The sequence below is a fragment of the Triturus cristatus genome, chromosome 2_1 (assembly GCF_964204655.1).
Source record: "Triturus cristatus chromosome 2_1, aTriCri1.1, whole genome shotgun sequence".
NCBI classification, from domain to species: domain Eukaryota; kingdom Metazoa; phylum Chordata; class Amphibia; order Caudata; family Salamandridae; genus Triturus; species Triturus cristatus.
The window spans coordinates 546,971,079-546,994,762 of NC_140581.1; the positions used below are offsets into that span (position 1 = coordinate 546,971,079).

The 23,684-nt window shown below is 41.9% G+C and overlaps 1 protein-coding gene across 2 annotated transcripts in view; it reads left to right on the forward strand.

The window, feature by feature from the left end:
- Positions 1–23,684, forward strand: part of RASA1 (RAS p21 protein activator 1) — a 1,052,852-nt gene that overhangs the window by 132,337 nt on the left and 896,831 nt on the right. For both annotated transcript variants that reach the window (XM_085632428.1, XM_085632429.1), the window contains exons 2-3: positions 8,962–9,114; positions 16,936–17,071. In XM_085632428.1, the coding sequence (XP_085488554.1) occupies positions 8,962–9,114; positions 16,936–17,071 (289 nt within the window). The remainder of the gene's footprint in view (positions 1–8,961; positions 9,115–16,935; positions 17,072–23,684) is intronic.

The window sequence follows — 23,684 nt, forward strand, 5'->3', positions numbered from 1 at the left end:
CACGCGAAACCTGGAGGGATGGGAAACTTTAGGCTCCTATTCCTATTTTACTGCTAGAATGCAGAACACTATTTGCCAGAATGGCCACCCATGACCTCATATGCTAGTTCAGCCTCTGCGCGCGCATGCGACTGTGTCTGCCCCTGTGCATGTACTGTCACTGCTGCTGGTCACTTGTTAGAGAGCAAGTGATTGGGAGGAAGGTCGCCTGGTACAAGCCCGCATCCATTAATATTACAAAACATTACAAATCGCTTGAATTGCTAGGAGCGGGGGTTCTCCAGTAATGTAAACTATTAAGTCAAATATTGTGGTCAGCTGTTTGTGGTGTCACCTCTTGTGGCGACTGTATTAGACTGTGAAGTGTGCCCTGCTATGGAGTCTTCTTCGCTGGTGGATTTCTCCCGGTCATTGTCTGGTTCTGAGGTTTGTTGCTAAGAGTGGAGTGCTGCTGCTGTTCATATGGCATTTTGTCTCTGTGATCATTTGCTCTAGATTAGGTACAGCTACCAGCTGTTTGGCCCTACTAGTACGTCTGTTTTCCCCGGTTGCGGCGGCGAGTTGCCCCATGGACTTTTTCCAGCTCAGCAGGGCGTGACATTCCAGCCGCGTATTCCGTCCGCTCCATCCATTCCCATGCATCCGCCGGGTCGTCAAAAAATCTAGTGCTTTCTTTATCCACCACCCGCAAGCGTGCAGGGAAAAGCAGCGAATAACGTACCTTCAGTTCTCGAAGTCGGCGTTTAACAGCCAAGAAGAAGTGTCTTTGCTTCTGTACTGCTACAGTGTAATCTGGGAACATCATCAATACAGCGCCTTTGAATTGGAGTTCTTGCGTGCGACGCGCTTCATGTAGTATACTGTCCCGATCCCTGTATTTGAGCAGGCAAAGCAAGAATGGCCTAGAAGCCGCTCCCGGTGGTGGCTTCCTTGACGGCACCCGGTGCACTCTCTCAACTACAAACTGTGTAGATAAGCTTGCCTGAGGCATCCAATCGCGCAGCCAGCCCTCCGTGTATATCAGTGTCCTGCCCCTTCGTCCCTTCAGGTAGGCCAATGACACGTACGTTATTGCGGCACGATCTGCCTTGTGCATCCTCTTTTCTGTCCTCTGGCATGGCTATACAACCAAGCAGTGCCTGCAGCACAGTGACGTTTTCCTGGGCAACTGGCTGCAGTTCTTCCAATTGCATCCTGGTTGTACATGGTCTGTCAACCAGCTGTCTCTGGCTGACAGACAATGGTTGTACAGTGGTTGAAATCCAATGTGACTGTCTATTTTACTTTCAAGTGACACTCTCGTGCTCTCTAGGGAAGCCCCAATTTACTCTACCGCAGACAACACACGGTTTAACTTATCGTTCAGCTCTGTGTCCATCTGTGCCGGCTGAGATTGCGATTCGTGTTCCAGGTGTTTCCCAGGAGTCTGTGATGGCCCTCCCGTGATGGGTGGAAGGCCAGAGCGAAGACGCCCCATGACCAACTGTTGAGCTGTGGGTATTTAACGGGTATGGAGATCCCACAGCAAGTATGTGTGTGCCACTGCGCACGGCGGCTATGTCCTGCACTTCAGTTTAATAGGCGAATCAGAGAGGTCTACCCAGTCCTTCACCGTGCTTGACAAGACAATCCGCCCAGTCCACCAGTCGCAGGCTGCGTGCATCATACCCCTGCCTGCCTCTCATGTGCGGTAGGTGATAATATGTCACTGGCGTAATATCCCTTCGCTTCTTTACCGATAGCAGAGCATCTTAACAGTTCAGTGACGGACCTCAAGTGGGGAGGCAGTGTTCCCATTGTGCTATTAAATGCATATACAGTGCCAGTGGAGCCTACCCTGTCATTTCTCCATTCCAAAGTCCAGGACACATACCTTGGCACAGCCACATTTTGGGCACAACCCTCCATGACAAGGATGGATGATTTAATGCAAGTACTATTCCTGAGCTGCCTGCTGCTGCGCTCTGCACTTGGCACTGAAGGTAAGATATTATGTGAGCCTTCAGCAGGAAGTGCAGTTATTTAGCAGCTGCTGCCATTTTCTATGCGCCTTTTGTGCTATAAGTAAGTGCCATCAATGCTAGACCTGGGGAAGCAGTCGTCCCTTTGAACTGCATGTGAGGTACATTGTACACAAGCCAGTTCCAACTAGCTGAGGAAGGAAATGTTATGGGGGCTCAGCCATCCCTTCCCGTTGCTGGGAAGCTGTATCTGTGCATGCTCTCAAGACATCCCAAGGCTGGAAACTTGATATGATAGATAGAAATGCCATTAAGCCTATTGTTTTTATTTTTTTTATATGAGCCGTGGCCCCTAACAACAGAATTGGAAGTAAGGAATAATATAGACATAAAATGAGGTCTATATAAATTTATTGTCCATCTGGACAAAGAGTCTTTTAATGTCTTTATATTAAAGAAAAATCACACACACAGAACATACAAATGGGGACACATTTGTTGTGAAAAATAAAAGCAATAAAAAAGAAGGCTCAGGCATTTAGAGGGGCTTGGATTTAAATGTAAATTGTCCACGCAAATACAAAGAGCAACACCATAGCACAAAACAATGAGCAATTATTAAAGTGTCAAAGTGTACAGAGTTTACGACGTTTCGATCCCATTTAACTTGATAACGGGATCTTCATCAGGACATAGGATTATATGCCTGAGACTAATGCATGTAAAACAGTTCTGAATGTCCAAAAATAGATGACCCGGTTATTACCTAGTCCAATCCGACACTCCCGATTGTGCTGGAGTATCTGGGGGGTTCCCTAGGGAACAGATTCCCTTTGTCACTTTACGAATGCTATGCCAGATACTATGCAAGTGCTGGCAACAAACTTATTTTGATTTTAGACATGTTCTCTGCATCCGGGCCCAGTATTTCCCCCCCCCCCCCCGAATGTTAGAGGTCGCCGCTCGTGTTTTTTGACTGTCAGCTTTGCATTTGCCAGCAGGGCAGCTGTCAAGTATGGCGCTTTTTAGGTCTCGCCTGAGCCAGCGCATGTACTGCTCTGCGAGACATTTAGTAATTGGGTTTTGAAAGTGCTACTCGAGGCTTTTGCTGGCCTCAAGCTTGTGGTTACGTGCACGCGCGCAGCCGCCATTTGTCTTTCCTCCGTCACGGGTCATTAAGTGCATCGCGATCACTTTCACTTTCGCCGCCGCGCGCTCACGCACAGCACTCGCGTGCTTTTTTATTTTTATTTCCCCCAGCGTGGTACCTTCACCCATCTCCACGAGCACCACTCGCGTGCGCCCGCGTGAGTCCCTGTCGGCTGATTGATTCATGTCACTTCCCCACGCAGCTCCCGTGGCTGCACATATCCCCACTGCATTCAGTGAGATGACGTTATGGCCAGCACCGCTGGTACTGTTCTCTGTTTTCACTCCCCGTCGCTCTATCTGTCTCCCACGCCAAAGGCCTCGTTACTGGAGCTTGAAAGTGGGGTTGGACCGAGCCACCCTTCTCCCGGCTGGCACCTCACCTGCGCCCCCCTCACCTGCCCCCTCACTCGCGTCCTCCACCTTCACTTGCCGCCCCCACAGGGCAATTTTTTTAAAACCATAATTATCAATCCATACAGCCGCGCCTCTGGTGCTATCCTCAGGCCAAAGATTATGCCCCCATAACAAAAAAAACATTAGCATAGCATTTAGGTCTCGCCTTTGGGACCTTATAAGTTTTTAGCCATGCAACAGTTGATAATATTGCACAAAGGATATTGTGCTGCATAACTAAATACTTATAAGGTCCCAAAAGCGAGACCTATTGGCTATGCAAATGCTTGTTTTTTTTGGGGGACATGAAAATATCCTCCACTGCAGGGCAAGGTGGTGCTTCAGAAATTTCAAGTCTCTTGGGCAAGGCTTAGAAGGCAACTAATGCCTCATCCTGGGCATATTCAGGAAGTTGGGTACAATATACACCAGCCAAAGGCACTAACAAATCCTCTGCCTTTGGACAAAGTGGGTGGAGTAAAAATTACACACGCTCCCTAGAGCAAGAGAAGGGCACAATGTACCTTGTGGCCTTGAAAAGGTGCCTGGGCCTCACTAGTGTCACATTCTTTTGACAGGTGTGGGTGCACTAAATAACCCCCAGCCCCTGAAAATAGGAGAGGGACTAGATGGTCAACACCGGGCAAATGATAACAAATAGCCCTGTTCTTGGGAAACATGGAGTGCTACAAAATGCCTTTCCCAGACTGCTTGGCAGTGTGGGTGGGGCACTAAAGGAATCCCACTCAACAACCCCCTCCTTGGGAATGTTGCACAGTATTTTTGGCTCTTGTTCCTGAACCCCACTAGCGATTCAGAAATGGTGCTGAACTACAGTACTCCATAAAATGGTTGCAAACCCAGGGAGGCATGTACCTTAGAAAGGTGCTTTGAGCAGTTGGAAACCTGTAAGTGGAACAGCTGTCTCGGTAATCAATCCCTCACAAATGAGGGTCTAGGAGTTCTGTCAGAGCTGGCAGTTAGCTTGCTGCCCTGTTTGCAAAATCAAGTTTGCAGAGGTCCCGATTTATGGTGACAAGGAGAACAAGCCACCCACCACCACTCTTAGCAGAGAGTGAGGTGGATGTGTGGGGGATGCAAAATACACCCCTTCGTATCCAAGTCAGAGGTGGCTACAAAATGCACCATCCACCCTTAGGTAAGTATCGTGGCACAGCATACCCCCATACTAAATCCCCCTTTCTGTTGGGCATTGTCTGAAGACTACATTTCTCCCAAGCCGCCACCACAACTCCCGGCCATGGGCAAGACTGAGAGAAATTCATTGACAACAAACTAAAGGGGAAATTAAATTTGCTGGGGTGCTAATAAAACTGTAATTTTTTTTTTAAGTTGCAGCCTATCAGACAGCACAGCTTTCTGGTTAGTGAAAAACATCTTGGGGAGTTTCCGAAATTTGATCTGGGAATGCATTCTGCCTGTTGCTTGCCATATGCTTTGTAACTCACATTTTCTAGCTTTCAATTTGCTGGCTTCATCCCTCCCGATGTCAAAACCTTATTTTTCCAGTATCCTTCGGAGAGCTCAGTTTCTGTAATCAGGCCTGTAAATCTTGTTCTCATTCCATCACATTTGCTGTGCATTCAGAGACCAAGATCAAATGTAAAGCTATGTCTTCGAGGGGGCATGGTGTGTATTTTGCATACAACTGACTTCTAAGTGAGAGCTTTTATAGGAAAGATGAATTCAGATTGCTCTTCCCATGGAGTAACGATGTCCGGGTTCTTTATATGGCTGTCCCGTTAGATAAGAACGCTTGTCCTTGGCAAATCGCTATTTTTATCCGTCATCTGGTCTATTTGTTCTTGTTAACTTTATTCTAGCAAGTCTCTGAGGTTGCTTTTGCTGCATTTGCTCATAATAGATAGAGAAAAGAAACAACTCTCTTAACCCCTTGAGTGCCCATGACGAGATGGTCTCGTCATGGGCCGCGGTTGCGCTGTGCCCATGACGAGACTATCTCGTCATGAGCCCCGCCCGCTAATGAAACGCCCGGCACAGGGCGTGGAAAGGGCGGGGCACTCAAGGGGTTAAACAAAGAAAGCCGTCAGGGTTACAGAACAGAATTTAGTTAAACAGTGTTCTATATTAGGGATGTATTTATTTTGTATTGATTTACATTTAGCAAAACACTGCTACCTACCAATGAACAATGTTGCTTTTAAACTGAGTGACACAACATTTTATACAGCGCTCCTCAGTGTAATTCCAGGCACCCGCAGAGGTTGATCCTCAAATCATTTTTTAATACTACTAGTATACCTCTTCTATTTCATGAATGAAGTCGGCACTGGGAAACTAAAGTTTCAGGGAAGTACAAATGTTATCCAGTGGTAGCAGTGCATGTGTTAATGGTGGACACCTTTTGGTCTGAAGCTTCAACACTGTGAGTTGTGAAATGCAAATGTCGTAAGAGCTACGATTGGCTGCCATTAATCTGAAATTCACACTACTCAGCCTGTAAAGTACCCTTATTTGTTGATAAACTTTATTAGAGCAGAGGGATATTTAGTTTTAAGAGCCATCAGTTTCTTTTTAAGGAATCTAACATGTTGCATCTCAAAACTTTGTGGGATAGCAATGTAGTTGTTACTTGGATGCAAACCCCATGAATGTGTTTTACATTTGTTAATACCTAGCTGGTAATTATTACCTAACATTCGCTTGAACGCTGAAAAAAACTGCACAAAAAGTGGTTTTGACATCTTGCAAACCTGACTGTTATGTTAAGTGATTTCGATTTGCACAGAACCACATAATGTTGAGCTGAGGGATTCGAACCTGGTTATCTATGTTCCAAACTCTACAGTCCTGCCGTAGGCCACATCTCCCACATGTACAGAAATGTATACAACTTTATTGTGAATCCAAATTGCACATGCTGTTCTCAATATGTTTGAGAAAAAGATAGATCTCTAACACTATGAAATCAAGGTATAATATCAAACAAAAACATTTCTACTCTTAATACCATACTAATGCAGAATTGCAGTTTTTAATTTTGTTATATGTCCATAATAATGTATTTCCTTTCTCATTGTCTAGTAACAGCTTAGTATAATTACACACTAAAGTCTGTACTAAATTGGTCACCATTTTTCAAAAGCTTTTTCTCATAAAGTATTGCAAGCAAACAACCATTGGCAAAACCAGCAGCTACCACTGCCCCTTCATATTAAAAGCACGATAATTTGGCTCTGCCAATGCTTGTTAAATCTAGGGTAATACGTTTTCTGAGGGGTGTTGGTTTAAAAAAAAAACCACTACTTTATTCTATGTTATGGGAGCACTCCAACATCCCTTAAAGTTAGGCTGGAAGGCCACACTGCATCGGCTAAGTTGACTGTCATTGACCATCAACTTGGTGTGCTTGTCTGCCCAAGTTACAACTGAGGGCTGAATTGCCATCATTTCACTAACGTGCTTTGAAGTTCTCATTCCCTTTTCTCTCGATCTGTATTGCTAATCTTGTTAGAAGTCCCTACTGCCGAACTTCTTGTTTCATTTTGAGAGACAGTTATTTGTAAAGAATTTGCCATTAATACATTTAAATAGACCATGCATAGAAATATCATTTGTCTTGTAAACAAAAAAACTTAAATCCCTTAATTTGGAGTTTGTTTGTTTCAGTCTATGCTTAGTTATTCTATGAGCACCTACTTAGTCAATGTGATATTTTGAGGCTGTTCGATGTTTTTTTCTTGTCTACCTGAGGATTTCACCACTGCAGACTATTCAGAAAATATTTGCTCCTGAATTAGGATGTATACACTTTTCAAAATAACTTAGTGGTAGAGTGCAGTAAATTCTGTTTTTCTGGATGCCCCATGCATTTATCAAATCAACAACTGATCACATAGGTGTAGTTAGGACTGTTGCAGGGATTCTGCTCATGCACAGAACAATGCTCAGGAAACCAGGACCTCAGTGAATTGCGGTGTACCAAAAACTCACCTCAGTACCCAGAACCCCAATCCGACTAGCATCAGTGTCCCATTCGTTATCCGTATCCTCACGGAGCTCCCAATGTATAGACAACCCAGAACAAGCGACTTGGAGTACTCTCAGGAATGGTGGGAATCAGAAATACCTGTTCGTTATTATTCTCATATCAGTCCACAACAAGAGTAATCAGAGACACGGTAAAGTTTAAAATGTTTATTCCATAAACTACGTGTCCTAAGATGCAGTACTTTGGCTAACATAAGCAGACAAATGAATAAAATTAAAACCATCAGCATTGTCACAATACCATAGAAAATGAAGGGAGAAATCATATTACAAATGACAGTGGAATACAACCACCCTCCCTTCGCTAGTAAGCTAGCATTATTATACTAATAGAAGGTCTCTAGGTTTGAATGGGGAACCCCATACCGAAAAGATCAGCTTAGGTGAATCACATCACATCACAGGATCGGCTTTGCTCTGCGCCTGGAAAAGTTCTTCTCCAGAATGTGTGTCTAATGCATGCAAACTGCAATATTAAAGGCTCTCGACTTTCAGGTATTTGCAGCTGTGTGCGTGTTATGGCTAGAGAGTGGGCCGATCAACCTGAACTCAAAAACATACATTGTTTGGCAGCTCAGACTGGTGCACACAATGTTCAGACCAAGGTCGCAGTGCACGTCTAGGGATGTGAACAACAGACAGTTCCCATGTGAAGAAAAGGCAAGCAAGCAGTTTCCAAATAATATGTATCTGCAGTGTTGTGTGCAGAAGCAGCAAGAAGTGGCAAGATGGCGTTTCTAACATCTAACGCGCTTATGCTAACATAGCAATGTATGTATCTAAAACGCTGCCTCCACTACAGGACTATTAAGTTATTGGTATTAAAGTAGCTTGTTTAAAAGATTCCAAGACTTGAGAATCTGTTTTTGAAAAAAAAGTATTTTTATTTGTATTTTAGGTAAAACATAAGGGCATGTACAGATAACCATAAGGCTCATAGAGCAGTGCACAGTCCATATCAACTATATTTTGTGGCACATGGCAGGTAAAAGGGCCAAATAATCAAGGAGCCCTCCTCCAAACCAGGATCATCGTCCAGTTTTCCCAGTTAAGACCCAGGGAGAGAGGCCACTCAAGCTCGCTTGGTGGCCAATCCCTATAGACCCCATTCTTCACTGTAAACTAAGTCCCACTTCATGTTTTGCTAGCGGCCCAATATGTATTAAGCATCTGTTTCTTAAAACATTCTCCTATTTAACAAATCCCAGTTGTAGTTAGTTTAATATACATTTGAGTTTCCTACTAATGTTTGAAAAGTAATGGAATATAATATCCTGTCGTAGTTTAGTGGCGCTTTGCCCTGTGTCTCCCTCTTGGATTGCTTTTGTGTGTTGTACTTATTGTTAGAATTTAAGATTCAGAGATCTTCTAGTAGAGTTCATCATATACCCATGTGTTTCATGTCTCATATTTTTTCTTTCAGGTGGTATCATGGAAAACTGGATAGAACAATTGCCGAAGAACGTCTGCGTCAAGCTGAAGTACCTGGCAGTTACCTGATTAGGGAGAGTGATCGGAGACCTGGATCATTTGTGCTATCTTTCCTTAGCAACACAAATGTTGTGAATCATTTTAGGTATGTAGACTTCTTCCATTAGACTTAAATTAGTGTATTAAACTCTAGTTTAAATTTATTTAATAAACTTAGTATATAAGGTTTAAAACCTAACTGATAACATCAAATTGATTTATAGTTCAATTGTGTTTATTGTTGAAAGAAAAGTCAGCGTTGGCATTCTCCAGAGGAAAAGTTGCACAGAATTCCAATGTTGAAGTAACCCTGTACCCCACCTAGCCGTATTGATATGTCTAACAACACATTTAAAAAAAAGTCATGAAAGAATCGAGCCTCAGTAAAACTGCACATTGATGTGTTTGCGGAGTCTTCTTCTAGGAGGACTTCCTGGCTTCAATGCGGTATGTTGCGATTTGCATCTTCCTTAGAGTCCTCTTAATCAATGATTTGTCTTGTGTAAGTAAGGCTTCCCCGTTATCTAACCGTCTTTGTCAACTCACCAGTGTTGCATGAAGTGTGGTGCTATCCGAGTAACACTAACTCTTACTTTTAACCCCGATTTCCATTTTAGAGCAGGAAAAGGGGTAGCCCAATATTCCTTCACTGCACCCTGTAAACTGTTTGATCTTTGATACACAGGGAGTAGAGCACCAGAATGTGCTGGTTCTGTGTGTGTGTGTGTGTGTGTGTGTGTGTGTGTTTGTGTGATACGGTTTTCTCTCCTTTTTGTACCACAGCCGGGGTGAATGTTAAAAAGGAGCTAGCAGCTTCAGTCTCCCCCCTGAGTGCCCATTCACCATCCAAGGCTCACAGCCACTTCATAGGATTAAAGTGCTTTGCCACTGGGTCAAGCCACGTGCTCAGGCCCGATCTTGCCAACCTACGTGGGAAGAGACTCGCCAGTTAATCTGGTTGCATGCCCCTACACTGCAGAGTATGTCAGTCTCCCCTGCCCCTGATTCAAGCTGCCTTTATGTGTGCCACTAGCTCTTTCCACAGATATACATATCAGAGAATAGGGTTGTCTCTAAGTTTACAAGACCACTTGCCATCTCGGTACTTGGTCAGTTTTGCCCCGGTTTCTATTTTTTATCCCAGGAATTATACTCCTCAGCACACATTTTAAAGTACAGAACTCCAGTCCTCTCAGCAACCGGTTTGTACCACATGACAATCACTGTTTGGATGCACTCTGCAGGGGTACTTTCTTGGCCATCCAGCAACGTCACATCCCTAAGTGAAGCATTGGTATGAATAGCAAAGCTGAAAAAAGTTTCTAATAATTTTTGTTGAGATTTTACAATAAAAGGACCTTAATATTGGAATAGGCCATCTCAAATACACTTTATTCATTAAAACCAGTTAGTGTTGATAGGGTCTCTATAAATTAGTCCCTTTCTCAGCCCTTGGTAGCTGACGCAGAGCTTACAGGCTTAACTTAGGAGACCGGAATATAAAGCAAATAATACATTCTACCCTTCCAGTTTTGTCGTTACTAGGTACTAATAATAATAATAATAATAATAATACAACCTTTTCTTAGAGTCGTAAGAATTAACCGAATTAGCGGCTGAAAAATCAATTGTATAACGTGTTTGCAACAGATATCCAGAATACTGGTAATTAGAATACTAACATTCTAGCAGTGAGCCGTATTTGTATGAATGCAACATATTTTTACAAAAATACCGCTGACGCTTAGGTCTTTACATTAAAGAGTAACCGAAAAGCTTGGTCAATTAGAATGCTCAGTGGTGCTTACCTCGTCAAGACAAAACGGCCTCCCTGCTCTTACGGACTCCTCGATAACAGCGTATCTAGGGGGTTTCATTTTCCTCTCTTATATACCCGGTTGTGTCGGATATCCTCATTGCGTGCTTGCGCGATCGCGTCACTTCCTATTTCATCCGGAAGGAGTATGTATTACGCGTTAAACGGGCAGCCATCTTGAAAAGGACCAATAAAATGTTATAATTAACCTATTGTTTCATACTCATCCTATTTGATTTCAAAATAAATCTATTTGAGTATTGTCGTTTTTGTTATTTTAAGTTGTTCTTATATAACCGGTTATCTCGGATATCCTCATTACGTGCTACGCGATCGCGTCACTTCCTGTTTCATCCTGAAGGAGTACGTATTGCGCGTTATGCAATGTAACACGGGCAGCCACCTTGAGATGGACTAATAGAGTGTTATATTCCACCTATTGTTTCATACTCATCCTATTTGATTCCAAAATAAATTTATTTAAGTATTGTTAGATTCATAATGTATATCTCACAATGACAGCCATATCAATGGTATACAATGAAAGATACGGACAAAAAACAACTGTCTTTACCCAAACGGCATTACATGAGAGACATAGGAGACATAGAAAAAATTTGGGTTCCATATAGATCAATATGCTTTTTTACTCTATGAAACATCGAATTTTCTTTTTAACATAAAGAACTTTATAAACCTAATGGTTGCCATTAAGAACTATACAATGTATCCAAAATAAACATCAAAGCATATTCATTGTGAGTATCTTCTCGTGGTGGAGAGATATTATGAACATATCAATAAAATATCGTTTAAGAGAAAGATTAAATGTCATTATGGGGGAATATTAACTAACATTCAAAAGAACGTATGTAGGCTGGTACAGTCTTATATTATTAGATACATTTACTAAATTTGCTAAAGTAATTTCTCCCAGTCTTCTTTATTATTCAATCCGTTTTTGTATGTATTGAATCGTGACATAAAAAATTGTTCGCGTTTTTTTCTTTTGATCGTAATATCGCCACCACGTGTGTTACAATGAACAATTTCTATACCGCGCCATCTTAGATCATCTACCGAATGATTCGCCTCTAACCAGTGATCTACTAATGGGGATGTTCTTTTCTTGGTTCTGATCGTGGATTTATGTTCTGTAATTCTCGTACGTATCTCACGTGAGGTCTCACCAATATATGCCTTGTTACATGGGCACATTATCATGTAGATCAGATTACTTGACCTGCAATTTATCAGATTTCTGATGTGATGTTTACTGCCGTTGTGCATCACTGTGCTTCCCTTGATGACGTTACTGCAGTTTTTACAGGAATTGCCTGGATAAGTGCCAACAGGAAAAGGGGCATTATTGATAGTGTTTTGTTTAGGTATCTTATCTTCTCTATAGGTATGTACTAATTTGTTACGGATCGTACTATTCCTCCTAAATGAAAACATCGGTTTAGGTGGTATGGTCTCATTCTTGTCTTTTAGTAATGACCAGTTTCTGTTCACAATGTTTTTAACCTTATTACTGATATTGCTGAAATTTGTTAAAAAAATCAGTGGTAGGTCCTGTGTTTGTCCACCTTTATTTTTTTCAATGAAAAGAGAATCTCTGTCAAAATACTTAGCTCTTTTATAAGCCTTTCGAATGAGTTTTTTTGGGTATCCTCTGTCTGCTAGTTTTTGTGTTAGAACATCTGCATGTCTATTGAAATCATTGATATCTGTACAATTGCGGCGTATTCTTAGATTCTGCCCAAAAGGAATGTTGTCCTTCTGGCATGCTGGATGATTGCTCTGGTAGTGTAACATTGTGTTACGGTCGGTGGGTTTCGTGAACAACTCTACCTTTAATTTGCCATCATCATGTTCTATTTTGATGTCTAAGAAGTCACAGTGTGTTTTATTGATATTTGACGTGAATTTCAGATTAATGTCTCCCAAATTTATCCAAATTAAGAAGTCATTAAGGGATTCAATGGTGCCCCTCCAAATAAAGAAAACATCATCGATGTAGCGGGACCAACAAGATATATTCTCATAAAATGGTGCCGCTGTGTTAAAGATATGTTTCTCCTCGAAATCAGCTACATACAAGCAGGCCAGACTGGGAGCACAGGTGGCTCCCATGCTGGTACCTTTGACCTGCTTGTATAGATCCGTTCCGAACAAAAAAATGTTATTTTTAAGAATTATGTCTACACATTCTACTATAAATACTGAGTGAGTGGATAAATCATCATGTTCATTCTTTAAGAGGCCCTTAAGCATTTCAATAGTATCATTTTGTGGTATATTTGTGTAAAGGGCCTCTATGTCGAGAGACACTAGCCATTGACTTTCTATATGGTAGGGCAGACCTTCGATTTTTTTGATCATCGAGGTGGTATCTTTTTACAAGTGGTTGTAGAAATTTATCAACATATTTACTGAGGGGTTCAGTAAGGGAATCGATACTTGAAACTATCGGTCTCATTGGGGGATTTATAAGACTTTTATGTACTTTAGGTAATCCATACAAAGCTGGTAATTTAGGATTAAGATTTCTAAGAAAGTTGTATTCATCTGGACATATGATGTCATCTTCCTTCGCATGATCTAAAAGTCTCCTAACTTTCTCAATTAGTACTTTCCAAGCTTCTTTGTTCGATTTCTCATAGTGTAAAGGATTATTCAAAAGGTTGAGTATCCTATTGTTGTAATCTGCAGTGTCCATCACTACTATACTGCCACCTTTGTCTTCCGGTTTTATGGTTAAATCATGACATTGTTCTAGATTTTTGAGGGCAGTTCGTTCAGTGACATTCAAATTACTCCGCCAACCAATGTTTTTGGAGAATAGATCATCAATATTGCTCTCTACTACTCTCTCAAATAGGTCAACATTTTTATTGACTAGGTTTAAAGAGGGAGTCCACTGGGATTTTGGTTTCAAACCAGATTTGTTATGAAGCATGATTCGATTATCTTCTTTGTTTTTGAAGAAATCGTTTAATCTAATTTTCCTAAAAACATTTTGTAAATCTCTTTCGAGATTGAATTTATCCACTGGTGTGCAAATTGCATAGCCTAAACCTTTCTCTAAAAGTGAAGTCTCGTGCTTGTTAAGTGTTCTGCTAGATAGGTTTATAATAGGGGCTTTTCTATTGTTATCTATTCCCACATGTGGTTGGTTCTGGGGGTAAAAATTTCCCCGTCCCCGCCCTCTTCCCCGATTGGGACCGGGGTTGTGTTGGCGTTCATCCAAAAAAGACAATGAGTCTCTACTTGTGCTGGGTACACTATCCCCTGTTTTTTTAGGGTTATCTAAGATCTCACTTTCAGACTCAGTGCTAGTGTATGAGGTGTCAAAGAAGGTTACTTTTTTCTTTGGGAAGTTTCTTCTTGGTTGTTGCCAATTGTTTCTATTGTATGTATCCTCCCTCGGTCGATCGTAAAAAGCTTTCTGTAAATAGGGGTATACATACTCTAAATTGTATTTCGTTACGTCTTTCCTAAATTTGTTGGCTTTTTTGTTCAGAAGATAATCTCTATACCCTGATACATCTTTTTGGATTTCTTCCAATTTCTTTTTCGCTTCCTCTAAAGAATTATTTTCTCAATTTATTCTCCATTTCCTCAATTTCACCTTTTTCAATAATTAATATCTCATGTGCTGTCTCTATTATTAACAACAACATCCAATCCCGACTGCATCGGTTGGCAATGAATGTCCAATTTTCAATGAATTTGGAGTGTTTAATAAAAATACCGGGTTCGTTTTTAACTTGCATCCCTCTTGGTATGATTCCTTTTTTACAATACTCTATTAGAAAGTCTGCATGGAGTTCTGTTCTAATAGTTTTTTTCTTATTGTTCCAAAGGTCTCTCCATTTATCCTCGTCACAATTATTGGCGCTGACAGTGGAAAAGTTTTTCGAAGTACCATTAATTATTTTATTAAATTGGTCTTCTGAAAAACCATAAGTTTTCAGAGCATCCATACTCAATTGGATTTTATCACCTTAATTGTTAAAATATATGGTGTAAACACAGCTCCCCAGCTCACTAGCTGTACCGAAAGTAGTCAAAAAAATCAAGGGAGTTACCCCAATGTGAAACTCACAAATGGACGGGGTATCAACTTTCAACAAAACACAAATGTCCCTATTAGGAAAGGCCTACGGGATTATCCTTTAGTCAAGTGTCTGATATTCACAGATTCTGTTGGTTATCTCATAGACAAGATTTCAATATAGGGTCTACATACTGTATGTAGACCCTATGTTGAAATCTTGTCTATGAGATAACCAACAGAATCTGTGAATATCAGACACTTGACTAAAGGATAATCCCGTAGGCCTTTCCTAATAGGGACATTTTTGTTTTGTTGAGACTTGATGACTACGTCAGGTACTTGTGTGACAGCTGGAGTCCTAGTATTAGTCCTGCTGTCTATAAAATGTATGGTCTCATTCGACTATATGCAAACATTATTTTTGTAAGTAATTGTCTTAATTGATTTGTGCACAATTTTGAATGTATGGATGCAGTGTGTATGCAGTTAGCACTGGTATGTAGGTTCTGGTAGACCTAATAGATCCATAGTGACAGGTTCTCCTACCTCTGGTAATTCTCCATTGAACTATAATGCATGTTCCTGATTTCTTATTGGAATTTCACGGCCTTTATATGGTTTGTGTTATACAGGAGTGTATATTGGTTTATATTAGCAAGACTTTTATTTTTTTAAATGAAAAGGTTTCTTGTGTTCTCACCTGTTGGTGTCCTCCTCACTGAAGTCACCCTTCAGTAAAGCTGCAAAGGTGAGTTTCATACCCACTTCTTTACTTTCGTTTTGCTGTGATGCTACTTTTATACTCCTAAATTTATCATGTACATCTGAATAATTCCAGACCTATAGTTACAGGTAAGTATGTTTTTTTCAACTTAATTATTTAATACTGTTCCCTTACCAATCTGTTTTCTTCAATCTTTCTTTCATTGTAAATTTGTGTTGAAATCTGTGTTAGACTTGCTTGCTTGTCTGAGTTTGAATGAGTGTAGAAACTGATTCATTGGGTACATGTTATGCCAGTTGTTTTTGCTATGAAGCTGCCTGTGGGCATCTAGTTCAAGGTATTGCGTTCTGGTGCCCTCTGTGGATAGAAGTTACTAGACTGTTGATTGAGAGGCAAATTTTGTTTTTCCATGGACATAGAGGAACTTGTAGCCCGCCCATTGCTTACCATTGGTTGGCTTCCTTGTCACTTCCATTTGCCTGCCCCTTAGTTTGGTCCCAAATTCTCAACCTTGTGTTTGTTCCCCCCCCCCCCCCCCCCCCCCCCCCATGGAGTATTGCTTCTTTGACATTTGTGTTGTCGCTTTGTGTCTGTGCTCGATGATAATAAACTACATTTTTCTTTAAGCGCTCAGAGTGCATGTGTTTTAAAGCAGTCTCCCTTATGTACTTATCTCCCCCTTGTGCTACCAGTCCCTGCCCCATACCTGTCACGCTTGCCCGTGTACTTCTCCGTATTGTATCTGCTCTGCATCTGCTGTTTTTTGCTTCCGTGTTCTGATGCCCTTTCCCCATGTTGCTTACATCCCCGTTGCTTTAACCCCCCCACACCAGCTTTAAAAATGTTTTTTTTAAATGCTTTTGTGCTTTTTGTTTTGCTTTTAGTTACCGATCCTACTTGGGTTGTAAACTAAAATTAAAAATAAAGTGGCCCTATCACATTGAAGGCAGGCAAATGCGTGGTGTGTGCACATACAAGATGATGCGGGTGGCAGCGCAAACTTTTGTTTTCGTTTTACTTGGCCATAATGCACAAGGTCGAGGATGCTGTGCAGCACGGCTAAAAACCTTTGGCACAGCGAGTAGGTCACAAAGGTGAGATCTTGTGGCTTTGCCAATGCTTGATTTATATGTGAGGCCAGCTTAGTGCCAGGAGATATTTTAAACGCTAAGGAATCTGCATGCAACTTAATTCCTGGTCACAAGAGAATAAAAAGGTGATATTGACATTCAATACATTGTCATACCAAAATGAAGTTGGAGGGTGATGGATTAGTAATGGGGTATGTTTCATTAAATGTAGTTTTTTTTTTTTCTTCATATAGGATAATCGCCATGTGTGGTGATTATTACATTGGAGGTCGACGTTTTTCTTCACTGTCGGATCTGATAGGCTATTACAGTCATGTGTCTTGTTTGCTTAAAGGCGAGAAGCTTCTTCACCCTGTACCACCACCTGAGGTAAATAATGCAAACCTGATGTTGACTAGTACCAAATGAATACTGGTTAGCATTATTTGTTTTGTTAATGTACATGCTGATTTGGATGCTTCATCCTCTCTGTTTTGAAATCTCAGTGAAAAGGATTTCGCTAGTAGCTTGTTTGCTATCAGTGCATGAGCTTTTCAGCTTTGACCAGGGCTGACAATTATTTTACTACAGGAACATTTACCGACATTGCCTCTTCTCTTTATCTGTTGTTCATAATCTGTCTCGAATCCATTTTGAGCTTTGAGTTTTTCAACTTTTTTTTTTTTAGCTTGTAACAATGTTCTAAACCTAATAGAATACCTTTATGAACAAAACCCTAATAGAATACCTTTATGAACAAAACCCTCTCAAAGTGCTGGTAATGATTTCTATTCCCTGTTTAGTGATGCTCAATTGATTGAGCTCCAAATGAGAGCGGCCCTGACAGGATCCACTGTGATTTAATCCTTTTACCTTCAAGCTACACATAGATTTCTACAGTTGCCGTGTTTGTCCACAGAAATGTCCCTGTGAATTTCTACATCGTTAGGTCTCGCCTGGGGCCCCGGCACATTTTTATATATAATACACGCTGCATTGCTCAGATACATTAGGTCACACTGGGCCCCGCAAAGACAGGAACCCATACCAAATGAACTAGTTAGGACGATATATCATATGGGAAGAGGCAGGCACCTTATCCGATGGATCTACACTGGTATTGGCGCACACACGGCGGCTGACCTTACCACACTGAGGGCGGCATGGGAGAGGGACATAGGTAGAGACATCACAGACAGACAATGGACACGGATACTGGAACACCCATGAAAGATATCTAGGAACGCAAAGTTCAAATTCATACTGACAATGGTAGTGCACCGAGCTTACCTTACCATACAGCGGAGATCACATACAGTTGAGTACTGTATCCTGGGAGTAAGGAAAGGAACTTCCAAATATAAAGTGCAACATAGGTTTGTAAACTTAGCACTCCTGTTGGCAGTACGGGCGATCACCATGCGGTGGAAATCTAAAACGCCGCCCACAATATATGCATGGCATACTGAATTGGTGCGCTGGGGGGGGAGCAGAGAGTGCTGCGTTGAGGCAGGAGGAGGCGAGAGGATTACAGAAGACTCCAATTGCGATGGAGTGGGATGTCATGCTGGAAGCGTGTAGGTCCTTGGACATAGACTTTGTTACCACTGTTAATAACACACAAGGAAGTGTATGAGGCCGGGACGCGGACTGACACGTGCAAGGGAGTAAGAAGTATGCAAAGTGTATGATATGAGATGCAATCATGTACGTGCTGAAGACTGACACTAAAGGCTTTGTATGGACTCAGGACGGAAGGGAGGGAGGAGGGAACATTATTTTTGTGGGTTTATATATTATTGGTTGAGATGAGCACTGTTATAAGCAATAATAGGAGTGTTGAACAGATGTGGAAAGTTAAAATGATGTTATTTCCTGGTAGATTTGAGCTGTCCACAGTCATGTCGTTATGGAATAGAAAAGTGTATAATATTGTGGAAAATGAAATATGTTTCTGTAGGATAGCGAGTAGGAAATGTTGGAGCCTGTTGCAAGTAATATTGCAAGACGTATGCTGGAGTTATTATGCAGTCTTGCGCCACTGTATGAAACGTGCAAACTTTGAAAACCAATAAAACTATGTTTAAAAAAAAAAAGGTGTTCACATACGTAAACAGCTACAAGTGGGTCAGACCACTCACTCCCTCACAAAAGAGTTACCGTCCAGACCAGAAAGACAAACCTACATACATGCTGCCGTAAATATTTTAGTACCGAATGCCATGATTATAGCGCTTGGAATGAATACAAGTACTAACTATCCAAGAGTACCTGTCTGCCACTGGGAAGAGTCGGTAGTCTCCCACTAATAGTATTGCACCATTTCTAAGAACTGCAGGCCCTTTTCCTACCAAAATGAAGTTAAATACAGGTATACAGGTACTCAGTACCTGCCCAAGTAAATCTCTTCATGTACCACATATGCCCTTTCAAATGGGGGTGTGTTAAGTTCAAGTCTTGCTCAAATTCCTAGTCCACAGCAAAGTCACATCATGTCAGGATGCAAGGGGGACAATTCCGATGGAACGTTTAAAACATGGACATTTTATTGGCAATGAAGGATTTTCTAAAGAAATACTCACCGCACTAGTAGCAGCCCGGGCGGGGGTGCAGGCCTGTGACAGGGTGGCAGGAGAAGGACCATCGGAGCGGGGAGGGCGGGGCACCTGGGGGGACACGCACTTGACAAAGGTACTGACCGGGTGGCTCTCGATGGATCTTGCCAAATAGGACAGGGGGTGCAGTGTGATTGAAACCTTAAGGGAAAGTACTCCCCAGCAGTGATCCGGTTTACACGGATCACCAGAGTATTCCAGCTGTCTCCTGTGTCAATTCACTAAGGCAAACAAGGACACGCAATTCACCCTGTAAATAGTAAACATGTTAGCATTCTCCTTCCTCAGCTATCTCACCCCCCCCCCCCCCCCGACAAAAGGCGGGGCGTGCAGCAACTAAATGCTTCGTCGGGTAACGTGCATACTCTGGAACCTTTCAGCTAATGACTATCTGGTATGTGTTTTCTCAGCCAATCAGAATCCACAAAATGCAAACCTTCTGTTGTTGCAACCAATTAATAACTGACAAGAGGTCAATCAGCCAATATGGTAAGAAGAGTTTCTCAGTCCATTCTAAGGTAATCTCACTTTTCCCCCGTTTAACAGAAAATGTTTCCACTTAGCTGATTGGTTGTGAGGGACAAGAAGGGCTCACTCTTTCACCCAGCTCGCCAATATTGCGGGACAAAAGACATCTAGTAACGAGGAATAAGGGAAAATTAAAATCTTTCTAAAATAATGCGCTAGGAGAGAGAGAACATATGAAAAGAATGGAGGGAACGGACAAATAGCAAGCGCGGTACGCGGAAGTGAAAGCGACCGCGTTTGGAGCAAAAGTGCATGCTGTGCTTAAGGAGCCATGACGAGGGAGGAAAGCCGCTGCTCGCTCCCGACAGCATTAGGCCGTGGGAGGGAATCTTTAGAGAACAAGCGCTCTGCAAAATAATTAACAAACGGATCCTTACAGTAAGCCTCGCAGAGCAGCGCATTGCGCGCTGGCTCAGGCGAGACCTAAAAAAGCCTGCGAGTGGAGCGTGAGCATTGCAAAGAATTTAAGGAATGCAGCAGGCGCAGTGCGGGCCGCTGCTTGCTCCCGAGGCCAGGGGAGAGAGAAGGCGGGACATGCACCCGCCTTTGGCCAATTGCATGCTGTCTTTCTTAGAAAGACGCACGTAAAGGCCAATAGCGTGTGAGCAAAAATAAAAGCACACGCACGAGCGTGTGGTCCGAGTTGGAAGTCCTTACTAAAAGCCTCGCAGAGCAGCGCATGTGCGCTGGCTTAGGTGAGACCTAAAAAGGACCAATCCTCAGTACTATTATACTCTGTTCTTTCAAAATCTAGAACACTGAGCAGAGACACTGAGGAAATGTAATCTTAGCATTTTCCACTCGTACCCCGGAATGCATTTCATATAATTGTAAATGCTATGTCTGGGGGTTCAAGTGCTATACTTTCATCTGTTAGAACGGTGTGGTAGAGCAAACCAAAAGTACGCTTAAGAAAGACTTGGCTGCTAGTATATTGGATACAGTATTGAGATGGCAGCATTGACTTTTTGGCACTCAGAGAGCACTTTGTTTAGAGGGGTGTTAGGTAGCCGAACTCTGTACTAGTTGTTGTTCGGCATCCCAATATATTTCCCAGATCTTGATATCCCTGGAAAGGTGGTGGATTCGAAAACTAATCCATTTGATCCTGTTTCTTGATTGGAATTGTTTCAGAATATTCAAGAAATTTGATAGACGCTCTACAACAAAAAGACTCCACCACTACTGAAGATAAAGCTGCTTACTCCCGAGAGTGGCAGAGCTAGTTCAGGAAGGTACACTTAACAAGCAGATCTTTGTACCATCTTACGTCCTACCTGTGCCAGTTCTTCGGGTAGCAAGCGCACATTAATCTTGCCACCACTTCCTGATGCAAAGAAAAACAGAAAGGTGTCATTGATCATAGTGCCTCCCGATTAGTCCTGTAGTCCTCTCCCTATTCTGAAATGATCCCAAGAAGAATATAGCTGCTTTTAAGTCATTGGCCCTATTCCGTGGACTGAAGAGCCTGCTGTGTCTCCAGCCTTGCATCTGGCACCAATCACATCAAGTAACGATCTAGATGTGATCCAAGCATTTTCTTCAGCAAGTGAAACCGCTCCTGCAGTTTCAAAGATTGCTGTTTATGCAACTTCAAACTCATGTGTACCACCAATGGTATCTACATCTGTTGAAATAATCCCAGTCCAAGAAATTACAATATCCCAAAATGTGTCTGATCCAGTCCATAAGACTGAAGACGCTTTTTGTACATCTCAAGAAACACGAAGAAAAGTGACCATAATCCCACTTAGCCAATGTTACAGATGACCCCTTGCCTGTTGCCAGTTCTGTAATAGATACATCTTCCGCCACAGTCCTAAATTTGGATTGTTACTGCTGTAACATCACTTCTTTTATGGGTCAGATTGAGAGTTTTAATTTTAATTGTAGTGCATGAATGATACAGTCCTGAAAGTATGACACCGTCTCTTGTGGTTCAGGAGTTGCAGCTGCTTTCTTCTTCATGTAGCACTAAAAGGGACTGGCATCACTCTGTGTTCGGGAATGTTATTTGGCAAGTGTCTTTTCAGATTATGGGCCCTACAGAAATTCAGCAAATTCCTTATGTTTCAAGAATCATTGGATGGTATAACTCAAAGTCTCTTTGTAAGTTCATGGGAGATTAATATTGTTAGACAACTGATAACTGACTGGATTTCGTATGCTTCCTTGTACCATAAAGATCAATATTTCAATGTAGAAAATCGTCAGGAGCTGCCTTGTTTTCATCATTGTGGGCATCACTACATGTATTTATCTGTCAGTCCACTTTTCACAGTGGGAGTATTGCTGGACATCCTGATTAACAGTCCTAATAATTTTAAGAAAAGCCTTTAATTTTAACAGTGATGATGGATCTGACCCTTCTGTATTTTATTTTCAAGAGCCTGAAAAAATGTATCTGTTCATTAATCATTGGTTTGTTTTTAGAACAAGGTCATGCACATTGGAAGGAAAGTATTATTGAAAAAGGTATTTGGGGAGCTAGATTTAGGCAAATTCGGGTAACTGATACCTTGTCCAGACCATGTATGATTCCTAGATTAATTAGATTTTTTTAACAAAACAAACAATGACACCGAAGCACACAATCATAGAGAGGCCCTACCAAGAAGGGCAGTGCATAGAACCCATCACCACATCGGACTCAGATTAGTAATAGACCTGTAATAGATATCACCCCATTTTTTAAGTCATGAGTTCCCTTTCAAGTTCTGACTCCCATCGTATTAGGCTCTTTGATTTGGAAATCTCTGTGGATCGGCCTATCAAGCGATACAGGTCTGAGACCAAGCGTTTGTCGGAGGTCCTGGACAAGAGCAAACGTTCAAAGGGAGTGAGCTCCAGTTCTGCGCCGCGGCGGACAGAAGGGTGCAGTACCCAGTGTTGGACCTGAGTGTAATGCCATCGCTCTGCCTCAGGGAGCGAGTACTCTTTACGAAGGGATTCAAAAGTGAGTGGACCCTCTATATCAAACAGGTGACCCACCGACCTGCAGCCCGCTTGTGCCCATAACTGGAATGGGGGATCCTGAGAGCTTGGTAACTGATAGCTTGTCCAGACCATGTATGATTCCTAGATTCATTATATTTTTTTAACAAAACAAACAATGACACCGAAGCACACACAATATAGTATCTTTCCAATCCTTGGTAAGAAAGTCCAGTTCAGTGGTAGATGATGTTAGATTCTTCTCTTTTAATTCATAGATGGTTCTATATATGACATTATCCAACAAGAAACAGCCGACACGTGTTTTGTCCACCCTGGCTTTTTCAAGGCTGCAAAACCATATATCTCAATTAGTTTTTGGAATGTTTGAACCTATTCAGTATACCCAATCGTGTTTTAGTGTGCCATCAATCATAGAAAGGCCCAACCAAGAAGGGCAGTGTATAGAAACCATCACCACATCGGACTCCGATTAGTAGTGATTATAGGCTGTGTGATGTTCTGTGAATGACACCATATGTGTCTGCCCCTGGATAGGACCTAAAACTGGTCCATCCTTTCCATCTCATGGAAAAACACATCGGAAGCGGAAAATACCAACATTTGTATTGAATCACTACTGAGTCCAAAGCCAGACATAAACCTGAAATTTTCATTTCAATATGCGTCCGCATGGGTGACCAGTAGTGTCCAGGCATAGGCGGCTAATAGGAAGCATGCATAAATGAGACTATAGTCGAGTAAGCAATTGTATATAAAAAAGCATGCTTGTTTTTGTTAAGAATGATGCAAAATTTAAACGTGAAGGAAACGTATGGTTTAGATTTCTATTGGCAATTGAAAAGAACAGAAAAGGAAAGGTATGCTTGCATCAGCCTTTGGAGCCTGTTGATAGAGGGTTCCAT